At 46.5% G+C, this 19,573-nt stretch overlaps 1 protein-coding gene across 2 annotated transcripts in view; it reads left to right on the forward strand.

The window, feature by feature from the left end:
• The window catches only part of NEURL1 (neuralized E3 ubiquitin protein ligase 1), a gene marked incomplete at both ends in the record, with an annotated part of 150,216 nt that extends 145,207 nt beyond the window's left edge, over positions 1–5,009 (forward strand). For both annotated transcript variants that reach the window (XM_084264964.1, XM_084264965.1), the window contains 2 exons: positions 3,135–3,281; positions 4,768–5,009. In XM_084264964.1, coding sequence (XP_084121090.1) covers positions 3,135–3,281; positions 4,768–5,009 — 389 coding nt within the window. The remainder of the gene's footprint in view (positions 1–3,134; positions 3,282–4,767) is intronic.
• Between the last annotated feature and the right edge of the window lie 14,564 nt (positions 5,010–19,573).

Here is a 19,573-nt window from a genome sequence, read left to right on the forward strand (position 1 = left end):
TCCTGCTTCAGTCCTTGACCAGCTTCATATGACCCTGGATTGGTGCAACCTTTTCCTAACAGGACAGCTTTGTTGATTTATGATCATCTGGCGACCTCCAACAATCCCCAGGCCTTTTTTTCTGTAAAACAGCTGTATTTGCAATTCAGTGCACTAATTCCCTGTCTTGTATTTTGGTAGCTGATTATCTGTGCTTAAGTGCTGCATTTTGCATATGATCGCATTGAACACTTGATCCTATTTCCAGTTTGGCAAGATCATTTTGAACTCTATACCTTTAGCATGTTACAGTCTTTGATGGCATGACATCATCTGTACATGCTGTTGTAATACCTTCATTTACTGCAAGTATAATACACTGTTTCCTTTTGTGGATGGACATACAGGTTTGTTTATTTGCACCTCTCCCAGAGTGATGACAGAAGTAGAGAGAAAGAGTCCATCTGCATTGCATTTTGCTAATAACTGGACTGTGCAAAGATAAAACAGCAAGCAGAATTTATTCAAGATACATTTTAAGGAGATTCCAGTGTGTTTGAGATCAAGCCTGAGACAAGTTAGCAGTAGAGACAATATATCTGTGGGCTTTACCGAGAGGAAGAATGTTTCTAAATCTTTATTTAAATGGATTTATTTAGAATTATTGGATGTTTTAAAATCACAGTTTGAAAGCTAGCTCTTGGTGGGAGCTCTGTGCACACAATGAGCATGTTTGGCCTTGAGCACATCTATCTGGTTTTAGTTAAGCCAAGCTGACCACACTTGTTCCACCCTGCACATGAGCTCATTCCATGCTCCTTGTCATGGTATCTGCACACCATCCAGCAATATGCTAACAGCCTGAGTAACGTGTCTTATGTTGATTATTCTGTCACCAAGGGAGAATAGTGTCTTCTCTGCTAGGGAGCTCAGAGTGTTGTAAACAAAGCACTGTATTTACGCTGGAGAAAAGTGTTGTGCCTTGTGTTGGGAGGAACAGTTGGGGAGGTGGGTGTTGGCCCTTGGGCAAGGCCACGCTGGGGCGCAGATCAGCCACCATTGTGGTTTCTGCACTGACAAGCGCTCCTTGCACTGGGGAAAGGCTGTTGGCATGTTTCAGCAGTTCATACTCTGTGACACTTGGGGCACCTCCTAATTCATCTATTAGCCCAGAAAAAAAAAAAAAGTTCTTAATAGTTGTTATTTAGCATTTAATGAAATGATGAGGTTGGTGTTAGAGATGCAATGTGCTCTGTGTCAGAAATGTCTCCAGGCTGCAGGGAGGAGAGGAAAGGCTTGAAAAACTTGTTCAGTTGCTCCGGGTTGGTGGTTATTCTGTGTGCAGTGAACAGCTGAGATCTGTGCCCCTTTGGGGCCCGTTTACAGCCATGTTACCCACAGGGCAAGTCTTCTGCTGTGGTCATCTGTCAGACTGGAGGGGAAGGGCTGTTGCTGGTGGCTGTCATTAGACACTGCATCATGCTGAGCAAAATTCCAGCCTCAGCTCCTGCCTGTGTGATCAAGGAGGTGCCTCTCTGCAGCATCTCAAGTCTCATCTGAGAGCCCCAAAGCCCTTTGCAGAGGCTAATTCAACTTCAGATTTTGCCTGTGAGCAAGGCCCTCCTCATTTGAAGGGCGGTAGAGCTGAGGGACTGAAGGCTGAAGCGAATCACTTATTCGCCTGTACGCAGTCATCAGAACAGATTTCAACCCAAACATGACCCCCTGCTCTGTCCCTGTGCTACACTTAAACTGCTCAGTCTTCTTCTGCTAAAAAGGGCATCGGCGGCTGCTGCGCTTTTGCTTTGTTGCACAATCTGCAGCTGGCACTTGGAGTCCCCGCTTCCCAGGGTTGGTCCTCTGTGGCTTAATAGCCTCCTGGCAGACAGGAACTGAGGGACCTTTCTGGCATGGCACATGGGGTGTTCCTGGCCTCCTACTGCTGCTTTTTCTCTGGAGAGTAGCTCCGACTCATCGAGGACACTGTGGATCCAAACCCTCTGTGCCTCTTGGCTCCTTATATGGTAACGTGAAGAAGTCTTTGCATTTTAGTTCTGATTTGGAGTTATCCCGCTGTTTTCTCAGCTGGGGATCTAGAAACCTTAACTTTAAAACCATACACAAACTGGCTCTTACCACCAAGACACCATTACCTTGGTTCATGCATGTGTATGCTGCTTTCTCACTGTCTTATTGAAGACCAGGCTGCATCACTGACAATAAAACTCCCCTACAAAACCTTTGGTGCAGCCAGAGTTTTAAGTGTTCCCATTATTTTTTCTTCCCTTCTGAAAGGGGCTTTAATATACTTCTTATTGTAACAGCAGCAGCAGAAGGCTGAGGTGGCTAGGGGTGCCCAGCGGGCTCTGGGGCAGAGCTGGCTTTTCTGGCAGACAGCACACTAACACAAATGTGGTGGTAGACAGTGAAAAGAGGAGGGTGTGGAACTGGGGACACCTAGAAAGGACTTGGAAGAGGCTCTGCAATCTTGGTCCATCACACCAGGACACGTAGGGAGTGGAGAAAATGCTCCTGAATGGGGGAGAGGTGTCCTTGTTTATCTCAAAGCCAAATGCATTTTGGTGACATCTCTGGCTCTGACAGAAGCCACCCTACAAAAGAAGCAGAGCAGCGAGCAGAGCTGTTTCCCTGATCGCCAAAACCTCGTGTCTGTGAAGTGATTGAGGGACATGAATTTGTCAGAGTCTGGAACGCTGTAGTTTTGTTCTGGGTTAGTGAAGGGTGCTTTGCCAAGGTGATCTGTTCTGGTGTGGAGTCCAGTGCCCTACTGCAGGCCGTGTCCTCCCTCTGCTGGCTGAGGGCACAGAGGAGCATCAAACTGTAGGGAAGCAACTGCTCTTATGGACTTGAAACACATTTATGAGCAGAAACAAGGAGCTGTGATGGCTACAGGAGCTCCAGCAAATTTCAGGGACTCTGGGAGCTCAGTGTGTCTTCGGGGCCAAGCTGCTAGCATTTTAAAAGGCATATGATCCCCCCTCCTCCTTCCATCTCTTCCCTAGATATCATGCTGATGAGTCACAAATCCAGACAAGTCCTGAGAGCTGCACAATCCCCCTGCCCCCCATATATCTCCAGTGCCCCATCACCCCAGTTTTTAACTGCAACTGTTTGTTTCTTTTCTCGTGGTGCAGGTTCCACCATACTAGCCGAGCGGCTGGGGCTGTCTACACCGAGCTCACCTGCATCCACACCTAATTCCCCCACCGTCCTCTGCAGCGGCGTCTCTGATCCCATATTGTCTACATGTGGCTCTGGCCCCCTCTGCAACTCTATCAGTGGTAAGTGTGGTGGGATCCCACGCTGCCTTTCCTTTGCTCCCTGCCCACTCCTGCATTGCCCCCCTTCACAGTCTCACACTTGTCTCCCAGCAGACTCTAAAAAACCACAATGATCAACAGTCTCCTGTCAGCTCCCCCAGGGAGGAAGGGAGAGCCTTTGCAAAGGCTATTTTTGGTCTGTTTTACGTAGAAGCTGCTTCAATGCCTAGACAGCAATATTTCTCCAACCCTTTTCATCATGAAAGGTCCCAAGGGAGGCAGCAGAAGTTCTTGTCATGTGCGTGGCCCTGTGACGCACAGCTCCTTCTGGAGAGCTGTGTGGCAGTGACATGTTGCATGCTAGCTTAGAATGGAGCTATGGACATGCCTACAATCCCCCCCTTTCCCTCTCCACATGCCTTCAGTACCCTCTTCAGAAAAAGGCAGTATTGGCATTTCTAATATATATGCTGATGAATTCCAGCAAGACTTAGATAAATGTACATGCAGTAGAAAATGATAGATGGCTCTGCAGCATTTTCAACCCCCCAGGCACCTTCATGATCCCAAGACATTGTTGATGGAATATATACCTTACCAAATCCTTATCATTGTTGTTCAAACCTAGTGGTGTGATTTTTTTTTTTGCTGACAGTATCTACCACTCTCAAATCTAGTAACTGGTGACAGCAAACATTCAGATTTTTAATGGCTCTTGGGGAAAAAAAAAATAGAAATTTTCTAATTGTCTTGCTACTTAATCTGGCTTAATTAGTGAGACCCCATTATGGGCGTGCTGAGAGCATGTTGTGTAGATGTGGTGCTTGGGGACAGGGTTTAGTAGGGGACTTGGCAGCGCTACATTAATGGTTGGACTTTGTGATCTTAAAGATCTTTTCCAAACTAAACTATTCTATGATTCTATAATTACTGTAGCTCCTCATACCTCTCAAACCAATGACCCACTGTGAGCTAGATGTGGGGCCAGGTGGGTATCACCCCACCCTAGTTCTGAAGGATCCACACAGGGTGTGTGGATCCTTCACAGTGCCAGGCATTGTGGTCCCACAGCCCTGGATTGGCCCTAGAGATGAAGCACTGCTTGTCTTGGGAGCTGCTGCCACCATGTGTCACCTGGCCTCTCCTTTTTCGAAGCAGGCAGCTTGATCTGCCCCTCCTGTTTCTTCTTTTGCTAATTTCTAGACAAAGGTTTAAAAGTGTGAAGCTGCTTTTTGTCCCTGCTGTGTGGGAACAGCTGTCCCTTGGTTTGCTCTACACAGGCAGCAGATCCCAGAAGATGTTGTCTTTCTGTTGCCTTGAGCCTTGGCATATGAACTAGAGCTCAGTGAGTGAGACAGTGGGTCACAGGAAGGGTCCCTGGCCCTGGACCATCCATTTTTGCTAGGGAGCAGGTCCTCCCTCTGTAGCTGGCTTCAGGGCAGAAATTACCCTGCAATGTCAAGAAGCCTTTTAAGCAACATGAGTGACACTGTTCTTTGTGTTTCAGGCACGGCTCCCAACTCTCCCATCAGTTTGCCCGAGTCACCCATCTCCCCATCCGTCTCAGGGCCCTGGGGAGATGAATGCACCATCTGCTACGAGAACATGGTAGACACGGTCATTTACTCCTGTGGACACATGTGTCTCTGCTATGCGTGTGGGCTGAAGCTGAAGAAGATGGCCAACGCTTGCTGCCCCATTTGCAGACGGGCCATCAAAGATATCATCAAAACATACCGCAGCACTTAGAGCAGCAGCAGATGCTGTGGTGGGAGCAGGGCAGGTGGCAAGGAAGCTTTGAAACAACACAGGTCTTGGTCTCTATTCGTCATCCAGGAGAGTCAAAAAACATCACCCACAACCACCCCCCCTGCTCCCCTTTTCCACGGACAATGGATAAGACAAGCTTAGACACTGCTCTTCTACTCTCCAAGCAAGCCCTGGGGCTGAACTCCAGTGTGTCAGGGAAGTTGTGATGGACTACTCTCCCTCGTGGATTTTAAACTTTATCTCAAAAAAACCAGCTGGCAATCATCCCTTTTCTACACCATGCACAACAGAGAGAAGTCTCCGATGTTTAGCAGGGATAGCAGGCGGTAGAAGGTTCAGTGCTACACATCTCCTTCCAGAGACATACTGTATGCAGAGGACAGCTTAAGAGCAGAAGATAAGCATCAACACATTTCTGTGTGCAACCAACCTGACTGTAGGAAGCCCCTTAAGAAAAGATGGAGTGAGGCAATTGACCCAGAGAGCGGGGTGCAGCGAGCACATTCACAGCGGAAAGGCTTGGGCCAGTGCAGCCAAGGACCCAGGATTTGTGAAGCAGAACCCACCCTGTGCCCGCAGGCAGAAAAGCGGCTCCCCGGCAGCCCCTCAAGGGACATCTCCTCCTGCTCCCTTGCTGTTCCTTGGCAGAAGCGTTTGTGGTGGGTTTGGCAGCCAAGACTGGCACTGGCCTTGCTCCCTCCCAGCAGCAGCATTGAGCCGCCTCCTGTCACCATCCCCTTGCATGATGAGCAGCTCTCAAACCCCACTGCCAGTGATTTGCTGTGGCTTGTCCTGAATGTTCTCCATGCACCACAAGGGATTTGGCAGCATCTCGGCCCCCATGTGTCTTCCTCGCCTTTCCTGCTCCTACCATCCAGACAGCACTTGTGAGGGAGAAAATAAAAGAAAACAAGAAACAACCCCCTCCAAACCCCCTGGGGAAGAATGTATAAGCCCATATGTCTGCGGGTTTCATTTACTGGTAACTTTATCACTGTGCTTTAAGACAAAACCAGGCAGGTGGGACTTGACCCTTCACAGCCAGCCTGCTGGCAGGACATGGCTGTCCTTACATGGTAGCAAGGGAGGAAAGAACAACAAAAAAAACCCCAAAACAAACAAACAACACACCCCTCACACCCCCAGCCCCCCCCCCCCCCAAAAAAAAAAACCAAAACCAAACCACCAACAACTTGAGGGGGTTGTGTTTGCTTTGGTTTATTTAAGTAAATCCCTTCCTTCCCGCCCCAGTTGGGCATGGCTCTGTCCCCATGGAGGGTGCCTGCCATGGCAGCCCTGATGGTTGCTGTTACAAGTACCACTCCCTTGGCCCCAGGGCTGGTGGCTCTGCAGCAGCAGGAGCTGCCTGTCTCCCCTCTGGCCCTGGCCTGCTGCCTTCCAGGGCAGTGCGGGAGGAAGAGAGGGGTGAGTAGGGCTGGGGTACAGCCATGTTCACCCTGCCATGCTGCCTGTCAGGCCAGTCAGGCCCTGGAGTTTCATCACTCCTGCCAAGCCTTTTCGGGCATCTCTGCATCTGGCCACTGACAGGAGGGGGAGGTGTTTTGTGTGGTGTATCAGCATGGCATAGAAACAAAAGTATTTCATATACATGGCTACTCACTGCAGGGGGGGCATCATGCCCACCCTTGACAGCTGGTTGTTGAAGGAGCATTTGCAGAGGCTGCTCCCAAGAGTGCCTGGAAAACATCCTTATCCCATCCTCTTGAAGAAGTAGAAGCAGCTACTAACTGGAGAGTGCAGTGTAGAGCCTTTCTCTAAAGGCACTGCCATTACTGCAGCTTCCCACGGGGGTCTGCAGCTGCCCCCAGCCCACCCCAGTGGGCAGTACTAACTTGAATGCTGATATTCTGGTTACAGGGATTTATGTTATTTTGTTGCATACCTCTCACATACAGCCCTAACCCTGCCCTACACTCCAGGTTGGCTGTCAAAAGCCCCCAGGCGCCTGTGCCCAGACACCCCCACAGAAAGGTGGGAAAAGGTGAGGTTGGCACAAGTTGGGGGGGGGAATCACAGCAGCCATGCCAGGAGCAGGGCAAGGGCACAGGCATGCATCCAGCCTCCAGCTTGCCCGAGGACAGAGCTGTGACCAGCAGATACACGGCGATGGTTTCAGGAGAGAAGGAACCTAAAGGGTAGGAAGGTGTTGATGATAAGAGCAGATGTGGGGAAATGTGCAATAAGCAGCCTCCTGAGCCTTCACAACGCCCGTGGGACTGGTTCCCCTCCATGCAGGGCAAGCCAAGGGGTACATTTTATTTTTCAAGAAGTTCCATCCATCAGTACCAGTGCAGTGGTGTGAACTCCCTTTTCATCTTTCAAATACAGAGTGTTTTAATATATAACTGTGTTTGTTTTACTGTGGACCAAATTCTAGGAGTTAACAGAAGCTGAAAGCAGCCCACAGCATCTAAGCTCAAAATTTGGGGTTAAGTCCTGCTCCCAGCATCAGCTGGCCTCGGGTTGTGAGCAGGGAAGAGGAGAGCAAGGCTCTCTCCAGGGAGAAAAACAAACAACCCACAAACAAAACCAACAGCAAAAGCAGTAACAGTAACAACAATCCTTTTGTTTCCTTTGACTGGTGTAGGTTCCCAGGTACCTCCGTGTTCTTGTGTCATTTGCATTTCATTGCTTTACTTTAAGATGTTTTGTGTTCTGTTTAAAGAGAAAAATAACTCATTGTGAAAAATTGGATAACTGTGATTGTGAATAAAGTTGATTTAGGTATCCTGCAGCAGCATGAACACAACTGACTATTTACCATTTCCACATCATGGCAAAGACAGTGAGCAGTGCCATGGCGAGAGGTAAGAGCCTATTCCTCGGGGAGAGATCTCAGGCTTTCCTTCAGTCCTTGAGGATGAAGGGATATTCACAGCTGGGCCCCTGATTGACTCCATGCACATATAAGAAATAAAGTAAGCCATGTAGCAAGGGACCCAAAGGGGATTTGGATTCTCCAGAGTGATGCCAGCTCCTCCAAAATCCAGTACCTCCTGGTGTAGGGATCTGCTCAGGAGCACACCTACGACACAGCCATGAGAAATTTCCTCCCCATTCTTTTGTTCAACTATTACGCAGGTGAGAGACTATCTGCATCACTCTCTGCTGTCACAGGACATAAGACGTCTTCTCCCTCCATGTGGCTGCTCCATCTGCCAAGAGACAGGGACATCCCAGGAGAGACGTCCTCACACTCTCCAGCTGAAGCTTTTCCACTCTTAACAGCTCACCAGTGGCCTAAAATTCCCCAGGGTAGGTAAAGCAAAGCCGCTCCTGCACTCCAGCTTGTCCCAACACCACCCTGAGCAGTTCTTGGCTGTTCAGACAAGGCAAATCTGCACATGCTTGTCCTGCACTCCAAGAACTTCACCCAGCTCCTGCTTTCCCAGGGACCAGAGGGCACCTAGTGGGTCTGGAAATCCCCCCTCTGGCCACAGTCCAGTCATGGGAAGCCTCCTTGTCCCCTCAGGAGCCATAAAATGAAGATTGCCCCTAGAAACTGGGGGCTCTGATCTGCCAGACGTGCCGAACCCAAGCACTGCCACATACTAGGACAAGCAAAGTAGTAATGGTCTGGGCCAAACCACATCCTACCCTCCTCCAGCATCAGTGCTACATCATTGCCTGTTGAGTATTGCTGGAGTCACCCTGTCCTGCCCTCCCTCCCCAGGCCATCACCATAAGTTCACCAAATCCAAACCAGACCTGCAATTTCACCATCACTCCCAAGCTATTCTCCACCAAGACCAAGAATGGTGCAGCATAGACCTTCCCCCAGTGACAAGGCATCCCACTACCACAGCCCTCCGGCTGCTTCAGACTGGACCATCCCCACGGTTTCTCCAGCCGGCTGCAGCACAGCCCGGGGGGGGCCGAGCCCACGGACCGCTCTGGGTGGGTGGGGAGGACAACGAGGAGGAGGTGGAGGGAGGATGCTCCGAAAGTGGTCCAGGAACGGCAGAGCTGGTCCAGCATCGCCACCTGGTGCTCCACAACAGGCACGGCACACAGCCTCTAACGGCCCGGTGGGGGGGTTGTATTTTCACCTTTCTTTCCCTACTTTCCTCTTGATTTTTCTTCTTTTCAAAAATACTACAAATACACATAAGTAGGACCAGAGAAAATCAGCCTGAGGGCAGCACGGCTCTGGGTGTAGTGCTCAGAGAAAAATGGGGAATGAAGGGAGTGATTAACAGAGGGTTGGTTATGATACACACGGGGGTACATTAGTACATGGCAATTACACCAGTCCAGCAAAAGGCTTTCAACCCTAAGCTGGCTACACACAGGGGAAGAGAGGGCACGGTCCCCAGGCACAGCAGTCACTAAGTTTGTGCCTTAAAATGCTCAGGACTGTGTACTGCCTCCACTCTAACTCCTGGCATCCTGGCTGGCATGCCCATGGGGGCTCCTTCTGCATCACCTGCCTGTATGCTGGAAGGGAGGAACGGCAGGCCTCTGATGAGAGCTGGCTCATCTCAGGGCCTTGGTGAGACTCATTTCTCTGCAGGATGTTTGCCAGGTGCCACAGAACATGGTGAAGGCATAGCCCCACACTGAAGTGAGGAACACATTCACATGAGGTCATTCTCTGCTGCAGGAACAAAATGCTGGAGAGGGTCAGCATCCCCCTGCAGTCCTGCTTTCTGAGTTGTAAACCAGGCGCTTGGGCATGACCTCTTTTTCCTACAGATTTGCAAACTGCAAACAGATAAGGAGAAAGCAGGCACCACCTCATAAAGGGTTCCTATGAGAGAGTTGGGGATTGAAGTGCTGGAAAGCAAACTCATTTCCTCTGTACTGTTACATCCCCTAGTACAACCCACCCCCCCATTATATCTCCAAATCCACTGCCCTCTGCACCCCAGAAATCTCCCACATAAGAAACAGAGATCCATTAGGAGAAGCTTCAGTTTTACCTGTCCGCTACTTCACACAGTGACAAATTTCTTGCTTTAGACATCCCAAGCCTCCAACCTTTAAAGACAGGTACGAGGAGTCAGCAGGGCCCAGCAATTTTGCAGGATCAGGCCTTCATATCCTGTGTTTGAGTCTGCACACAGGGCTCATCCCAGCTTGCAGCACAACCCTTTTGTCACAGAACAAAAGGGCCACTTACATAAAAGGATGCTTTTCTTATTTTGGATCTCATGCCACCTCCCTCTCCAAAAAAATGGAGTACTTTAATGACCCTGCTCAATACAGACAAAAGGTCTTCATGGAGGGTGGAGATGAGCAGTCCATAAGGATCTGTGGATTAGAAATGAGACAAGAATACAGAATACAACAACAACTCGGGGCCAGGAGACAAGAGAAGCTCCTTGAGTGGAATTATAACAGTACTGAAAAAAATGGAAAAAATAAAATAAACCAACTCTATCACAATTAAAAAGGTCAAAAATTTATTTTTCCTTAGGGCATAAGAGGCAGTGTAAACAAAATACAAACAAACAAACAAAAAATCACAAGTCAATTCTTACAGTCTGCAAGCATTTGAAGATAGAGTACCCTTTTCCCACCTCCCCCCCAGAACACTGCAAGCCTGCTCAAATGTTAACAATTCCAGACCCTGAAGATCCAGTGAGTTTTGCCATGTCCCAAGCCAGGACTAAATTTCTCATGTAAGAAGGACACTGCATCTGTTTTATCAAACACAGAAAAAAAAAAGTCCAACAAAATATAAATATTACAAAGATCAGATTTAGCACCACCTTTGGTCCAAGCAGTCAATGAACTGGGAGATGACAGGTACACTGTTTAGTAAGTCCTTTCTGCCTGAGTCTCTGAAAACATTAGAGGTTCACATTGCAAGAACTTGTAGTAACTCTGAGAAAACAGCCCTCAAACTCTGGCCGTCACTCACAGTCTCCCCTGGTCCTCAATTTGTCCTCTCTTTCCCTCCAGGAGTTTTCAAGCAGTCTTAGTTGACCGTTATTGAGTGCTGTTCAATTCCAAGGTACCACCAGCTCTAATAAATGCCTCAAGAGAAGTGCCAAGATCTACTTACAGGCACAGCAGTCTGAAGGTTTTGCTTTGCATCATCACAGGCACAATTGCCTGAGAGAATTTGCATCTCTCACTCCCCACTGAAGGACCCATGCAGAGTCTTCACCTTTACAGGCCACAGACACCATTAGAATTCCCCAAGCAAACATTTGTTTTTAAATTCATCGCTTCAGAATGTGATGCCTCAGGGAAACCCCCCAAACCTCAATTGCTTTACACTGTTCTGCAGTTCCCTGAGCAAGCCCTCAGGCATGGCACGCAGCCGTTCAGCAGTTGCTGAGAAGAGGGCAGCCCTGTGCACACAGGCCCTGTCCCATGCAGGCCCTGACCCAGTCACCCATGCCAGTGACATGAGCAGACACAGCCCGATCTGCTCCTATTCAACTGCCTGCTTACTGCACTTGGTCTGTGACACAACCATGAGAACTGAAAACACTTCTGGGCAGGGCACTGAAGTCAAGTCCATAAAGTCTGGACTAGAGAGATGATGTTTTGTGCAACTCTTTCCTCCCACCACTGACAGATCCAGAGCAGTGGAAACATGGTGCTAGATAATTTCACTAATTCCCACTGGAACATAAATGCCCTTCTATTGCCCCAGTCACAGAACAAGGCCTGCAGTACCATATGTATCAGCTAAATCATTGCAGGTCTCCAGGTGATGTGTGCTAAAGTTTGAGGGACATTTCTACAGGGTCATTTGGCAATAAGGAAAGAGATGTTTTCCTCACTGATAATGCATTTCTTGTGTTGGCATGTGGAGACGTTACTCGTCTTTGGTAACTAGTACTGCAATCTGTATCAAATCAAGCACATTTACGTGCAGACTCAGGGACTGGTCTTCTGTTTTGTGCCAGTTCAGACAGGTTGGGGCATCTGACTCCTCATTAATGACAGCTCTTGCCATCAATGGCAAAGAGTCTTGCTAATTACAAAAGTCCCATCATTTTTCTGGGTTTCAACTTTACTAGGATGACTGAGAAAGGCAAAATTTTCTATTGTGCACATGATTTCCTTTTCTAGCAAAGCATCCCAGAGCCCCAAGCACATCTGGACCCTTGCAGGAGCTGTTCACTGTACAAACAGTTTTATCCAACTGGTCACCATCTCAAGTTCATTAGATAAGAACTGGACGATGCATGAGGCTGCAGTTACTATTTCTGTCTCTAGCTCACATTTAGCTATAGGTACATTAAGGAGTGATGCCATGAAAGTCAAAATCCTTGTCAGCTCTGAAAGAATCAATACCTGGCCAAAACCTCTAACATCTGCATGATGAACAATATTCACTGCACTACCTTCACTGGAGCTGGATGATTTGCTTAAAGAAAATATGGTCCAAAGGTGTTACCACAAAAAAAAAAAAAAAAAAAGGGTTTTCCCAGACTCATTTTATTCCTCTCTTGGCTTAACGTGCAACCCAAACCAAACTGAAAGGACTCCTGCCCATAAACTCTCTGAAAAAGAAAAAAAAAAATTAAAATCTCTCACTTACTCCTTCTCATATATACCACAACAGAAACCACACCAACTTCTAGACCTTTCCCAAGCAGAACAGACAGAATGGTTCCCATGTTAAAAAGAAAATAAACAAACAAAGACAAAAGTGTTACCAACTTGACCACGCACACTAAGACCAGCCACACGTTTCTCTATCTCTGATCACCGACATACTATCCCAAGCTCCCACCAAGTACATTCCCACCAGCTAACCACTAGAAAATGGAACACCACACCAACAGAGAAATGACAACAGCATCTAATATTCAAGGTTGCATTAAGAGAATCAACCAGCCAGAAAACCCACTACAAAACCTTCCTTAGACCAAGTCTATATTTTTTTTATGTTGTTTAGGCTCCCAATAACTGACTACCCACCACTTCTAGAGACAATTTGGGCTAATTAACAGCTCTGGAAACATCTACAGATGTACATGTCCAACTGAGCTGCTTTCAACACCCACCTTGAGTTATCTGTGTCTGAACTTTAGCCTATGCAGCAATCAATCAAACTGCTGGCAAAACTTCTCCTGACAGGAAATTTGATATTGAGCCTTAACTGAGGGGGCTCATCTGCTTGATCCTCCTCAAACATTGCAAGCAGAGTAATGAGCACTGCTGCTGTCTTCTATTACATCTGCAATAAAGGCACAGCACTGATGCAATGTGAAGTTAGCCAGACAGCAGAAGTGCACCTACTCTGTACACCACTGACCCCACAACACTGCACTTGGACTTTCAGTACAAAAAAGTCATTGTAATGCTATGTGCACTTTGCTTTTGCAATACTCTAGGTTTCAGTAACGAGCAAGTCTTTTCAGGAAACCTATTCAGCAAGATGCAGAAAAATTTCTCCTAAAGAACTGGAAACAGTTATAACTTGCCTCCCCTCTCTGCCATGAAAACCCAAGACAAGAAACAGTTTCAGCTATTCATTCCAATATTTCAAATTTTGAAAGGTTCCTTTTAAATTAATTTTTTTATGTGTTTCAGTTCACTGATTGTTACAGGCCAAGTTCCAGTGACTGCACTATTCTCTTTGGTCCTGCTTCTAGGGGACAGAAGCAAAATGAATCTGAGTGCGCAGGGGGACCCAAAGTCACAACAGAATTTGATCCCCCTGCCCTCTAAACACCAAGAGTGATGATGGGGTTTTGTTTTTTTGTTAATACTTCCCTGGTGACCCAGAAGCAGTTCAAGAACAAGCTCTCAAACCACAGACAAACTGTTTGCACAGAGAAACCTGCCACATTGCTTAAGTTTCAGACATCAAATAAAGAGTCACTAAAGCACAGCTTTGAAATGAAATATCTGGAAAAGCCTGAACTATTTTAATATTAAACATTACACTTTACTAATTCTCCTACCAGGCCAAGTGATGCTCCCTCCCCCGTGTTTATCCTCCACCAAACAGGGACCAAAACAGACAGGTACCATTGTAACCAAATAACCCCAAGCATCAGGAATAGAGCACTAAGCCCAGTGTTTTCCCAGAAGTGCCACTAGCACAGGGCTGTTCCACAGAGGGCAGATGCAGGCATGCCTGGAACTGCCACTCTTCCCGCTCCACCAGCCGAACCTCAGTGGATACAAACTCCCAGACACACAAACCACCTCAACTACAACCGACACGTGATCGGTGTTTGACTTCCTTTGGTGAAGTATTGGCTTCAGGATACAGATTGTCATAGTATATCATGGAGTGAAAAATACCTCAACTCTTTTCAATAACGAAAAATCCTAACACAGAGCAGTGTTGTATTAAAACCATCTACACAGAGAAAACACCTGCAGTGTCAGGCCCAATACTTTATGGCCTTCTTGGAACATCCTTTTCCACATATTTTATCTCTCTCCCCTGCCAATATAGTTACTTCTCATTTCTTTCCAAATTATCAACTTAAATCCCATGATTTTGATTCAGTAACAAACAGGAGTCTCAACTCAGGACAGTAGTGGCATATGCTGACAAGAACAGGTCTGTAAAACGCCAGTGTGAATCTTTAAACCAAATTTATTTATTAAAAAACAAACACAAAACAAAAAAAAATTGCACTCTCCAACTAGACTCAACACTACCTTGATGCAAGAACAAATGAAGAACATTGTTGATGGGACCAGCCCAGCCCTGATATTATAAAATGGGAGAAACTAATTTGTTCTGCCTACCCCAGTCAGGTGCACACACGGCACGGCTTTTGCTCCAGGAGTCGCTGTGGAGCCCCAGCCCTGATGTGAGGGCACCCAAAAAGAAAAAAAAAAAATAAAAAGATCCCCTCACTCCACCCTTGGCAATGCATGCACACCCCACAAAACTGACACCCCAAAGTAGAGTTATGGGTGGCTTTTTACAGACATCTGTGCTTTGCTCCAAGTTGGGTCCAAGACGGAGGAGGAAGAGCAGCAACAAAAACCTACATCCCAACCCAGAGTCAACTGACTGTGGGGGCTTCTGGATCTGGCCCTACATACAGTACTTTATTGAAAATTACAGACATGCACAACAGACATGACTACTGAGCAGCACAGAGGGAGAGAAAGAGAAATACAAGCACTGGGCAGAGCTAGCAGAGGCCATCAAACAGTTCAAGTGTGCAGACACATTCCCCATGCATCGTCGCATCGGTGGTCCCTGCTTCTACCAAGCAACAAAAAGCAAATGAAAATCAAATAACTTAAACATTTGCTCTCAGACCATCGCGTTGGCAGTTATCAAACACTGCATTTACACACAGCGCTTTGTTACGTGGCTAAAGAGCATCTGAAGTTGCCAGAGAAGGAGCTGCTGGTTATGGGAAGCCACCAGCAAGTAGCAGCAAAGCTCCAGTTGGTTTAAAAAAAGCTGCAAGGCCTGCAGGAAAGTGGATCATGGCATGGCAGCACCTCAGTGGTCCTGTGCACCCTTCAGAGGTCTAGGAACCGACAGCACAATGCTTGCTTTTGCTGAGAATGGCCCATGCTGAGCACCCACAAGGCACTTTACTCCACTGCAGGTCTTCTGTCAGTGTAACTCTACTGACTCTCACGGACATCTTGCCAGTTTAGACAAGAGCATGTGAAAGGATGAAGTTGCCCCCTTCAAATCAGATTAATTTGTAAAATATTAGAGGTTTTCCAAAACTGTGTAACCAATACTATTTCAGTACAGCTGCTCAACTCGGGTTTTGTTTGAATGCAAAGGGCTCTGGTAATATTGAGGCTTTTTGACAAAAGTTAAGAACAGCAGGACAAAAATTAAGCAGAAAGCTGAGGTACACCCCTTCTTCGGGGACATGAACTAGAACCACAGGAGATGTACTTCCCATAGCTCAGAAAATCAAATGCTCTGGCTTTCACATTTCTCTTGCATCTTATGAAAACAGTCCAGTTTTTCATAGGTAGATTTTGCTGCTACCTGGAACGTCACATTATTTTGGACAGATGGCAGGTTTCCTTTCATTCAAATAGAATTTAAGACAAAACCTCTTTTGAAGAGCAAAGTTTCTGCTCAACATTATCGTGGACCTGAGAGATCAGCCTTTGCAAGCCAAGAAATATGAAATCAATACCCAAATCAGCTGTGAAATTCTCCAGGTGAGAACTAACCCAGATAAAGTGGGGACTGTTTTCTTCAAGGAAAGTAAAGGAATAAGGACCTGTAAAAATATTCCCCTAGCTCTTGCAATAAATACAAGTAACAATACAGTATCAAACCTTGGGACTGCACCAGCAGAATTATTTTCCCTTCTGAAGTTATCATCGATTCTGAAGCGTAGCAGAGAACATAACCAGCAGAGACATACCAGAAGATAGTATCATGCATGGATGACATACAGAGTGTTTCAAGCATAGCTCAGAAGTCCTGTATTGGTAAGGATGTTATGCACCTTCTATACATAATCCTGGCAACGTGCTGCATGATCTTTACACCTTCAGTAACAGGTGATGCTTTTTTAGTGAAAAGCAGCCATTCCCACCCCAAGCCGCCCCAACTATCAGTCCCTACATACCCAAGGGTCCTGTTTTCATCCAGCTGCCCCCTCCCCTGCATTTCCCCTTCCCCTAAGAGTGCATAAATAGAGAATTGCAAACATTTCACACTGCACGTTCCACTCCAAGTCCTGGATGAGGGGCCTGTTTATTCTATGAATATTGCACTTATCCACTCATTGGATTTGTTTTTTCTCAAGAATGCAGAGAATTTGGGAAAAAAAATAGAAAAAAATTAGTAGGATACAACACAGGAAAATATGGGTTATTAACAAGCTAGCTATGAAGATCTAAAATTAAATAGTACTAGTTCTATTCTGTTAATACTAGTAATATGAAAATAATGAATGCTTTATCAAATTCCCTTGTTTTTCATATAAGATTAAAGCAGTAACTTTCTTTTTAACTGAGGAAAGCAATGAATATATATTACAATAAAATACGATTCATTAAGATCTGAAAGTGATGAAAACAATTATATAATGCCTTCGTCAAACTTTATAGCATCATAACGGAAGGAGTCTTTGGGGGGAGTGGGGTGGATCCACAAGGGCCAAACCCATTTTTAGCTATACCCGTGCAGATGTGAAGTTCCATTTTTCAGAGTCCATCTGTGAGCCAATTCCAATCCTTCATTGTTGTGCATTTGCCACCATTGTACACATCCACCAAAAAGCTTCCCCTTGACAGACACATCAGGTAAGTGTCCCGCCACGTGCCCACCTCTTCTACCTGCAGAAGTCTGCCTTGCAAAAGACCGGTACGTATGACTACACCCACCCATTGCAAGGCACCAGAGCTAAAACAATTAAGAGGAATCTCCTCCCACAGAGAAAGGCTTCTAGCAAACCCACGTTACTCCTGCTGTTATGAGAAAGTGTTTTGAAAGGGAAGATGAGGGAAACCAGCAATTTTTTCAGGCATTATATAAACCTCAATAACGAACTCAGAAGTGCCCATTATTATTAAAGTTGCAGTATACAGCAAGACACAATTTTCACATTCTTCAATTTTGTTCTCTGGCATCGGAGTTTGGATTTCCTGCTGGTCCAATTTCAAGACTTTTTGGAAAGCACGGACAGCGGGGGAGAGCAACGCGGTGACGGCAGCCGCCTCATCCATCCCCCGGAGGAGGGCTCCCTTCAGCTGCAAATGGCTCTGCCCAAGCCCTGCAGAGCTCTTCCTCTGAATCCGGTTCAACAATAACCCGGAAAAAGAGAAATTCAAACAGTACTATTGATTTCTGCATTGAGTGTTCACTGAGGTGTATGTTATATTTAAATATTGCTCTTGATCCAGTGTCAGTTTTGACGAATTTCGTAAATAAAGCTTAAGGCAACATTAACATTTTAGAAGAGAGCTAAAACATTTACATTGTCTTCTGAGGCACCCTGCTAGGTTTTCCTGCCCTGCAATCAGCTTTTCTGATTTAGCTTAAGGCCTTTCACTCTGTTTCACAGCTAACAGGGGAAAGGGCTTGCTATTTTGGTTATCAGTAGAGCTGACCAAAAATAGCTGCTCGCTGATGAAAATAACTTTTTCCTTATATCTTAGTTGCAAGAATCAAAAGAGAGATCAGTGAGAGATGCTGTGACAATGGTAAGATGGGATGGGGAGAAACTGCATTGGGGGAATTTGCTTTGAAAGTGCCTTTTTTTTTAAACACAAGCAGTCAAACCAGCCACCAAATAAAGGGAAGCCCAAACATAAGCTTTTCCCACCAGGTAAGAAGCCCTGTGCACCAAGGCAGTAGCCCACATTAATTTCTAGCATCAAGTAGGACATTTGCACCCCATCCTTTTTGCTGGTGCAGGTTGGGGCAGAAGGAGGAGAGGCCACAAGTGTGGCTTTGCAGCCCATCTACAGGCTCTGGCCTCTAGTTAGGGGGACACAAAGCCTCTGAGGTGGGATAAAGGAGTAGCTGAGCCACAGGTACTGGGCTGCTGCTTGAGAAAACCCTGGCAGTACAGCAGGCACCCTAGATCCATCCCCTGCACTGCTGGGAGCTCAGCAAACTGCCTCCCTCCAAAGGCCAGAGCTGGAGAAGTGAGCCTGTGAGGTGGAAAGGGAGCTGTGGGACACACTGACAGAGCTGGCCCGTGTTTCACGGGCAGATCCTGATGCCTGATCACTGACCTGAACCTCACAGCGAGCCTGCAGCCTCTGGGGACCAGCCTTGTGCAGGGCACACAGCAATCAGGCACCACAACCATCTGCCAAAGGCATCTTTGCCACCCCAAACCCTGCAAGGAACTCCTGCCTTTCAGAGGTGCTCTCTGTGCTCGGCTTTGCTGGATGCAAGTGTGATTATTTATAGTAGTCTGGGCTCTCCCGTCCAAGTGCTGCTTTCCTCTCCCTGGGTAGGGGCTTACATCACATCGCACCATACTCAGAGAATTCAGTGGCTCAATGCAGAAGATCTGGGAGCTGTGCTTTTACATCCCCCCAAAGAGATGACTTAGTGGGAATGTCTTTAAACAAAACTTTAGAATATTTTAAATAAGTTAATTCTTAATAAATATGTGCTTCAAGAAAGTGATAATTATATACTGCACCTTTAAATAATGCACTTAGTTCTCTGCATTGGCTTCCATTTTGGTTTCTTTTATTGTTAAAGTGCATTAATTCAAAATAATGAACCACTTCCGCATCATTATTGTTAAAATAAATCATAACAACATTAATACGAGTCACTAAGTCACTACTATTAGTACTGCAATCTAGCAGATAACTCTATGTATTGCTCTATTTAATACTGTCCAGCAGAAGAATATAATACTTCTATTATAATCTCACAACAGCTCCAGCAGTCTTTTATGGCTGCTACCATATTAGTACAAGTAAAAGTGGGGAGAAGTATGAGAGCCAGGGCCACAATGCCTCCGATACACATCCAGTAAGATGTAGCTAACTGGATATATACACGTGTATGTCAAGACCTTTAGGTACAGAGAGGATCCTGCACACTGGGATATGAGCTGTTGTGCAGATATACCTCCTCCTCCTGCCACCAGGATTTAAAGAGATCCCAAGCAAGCACCCTC

Source organism: Gallinula chloropus (assembly GCF_964237585.1).
Source record: "Gallinula chloropus genome assembly, chromosome: 5".
NCBI classification, from domain to species: domain Eukaryota; kingdom Metazoa; phylum Chordata; class Aves; order Gruiformes; family Rallidae; genus Gallinula; species Gallinula chloropus.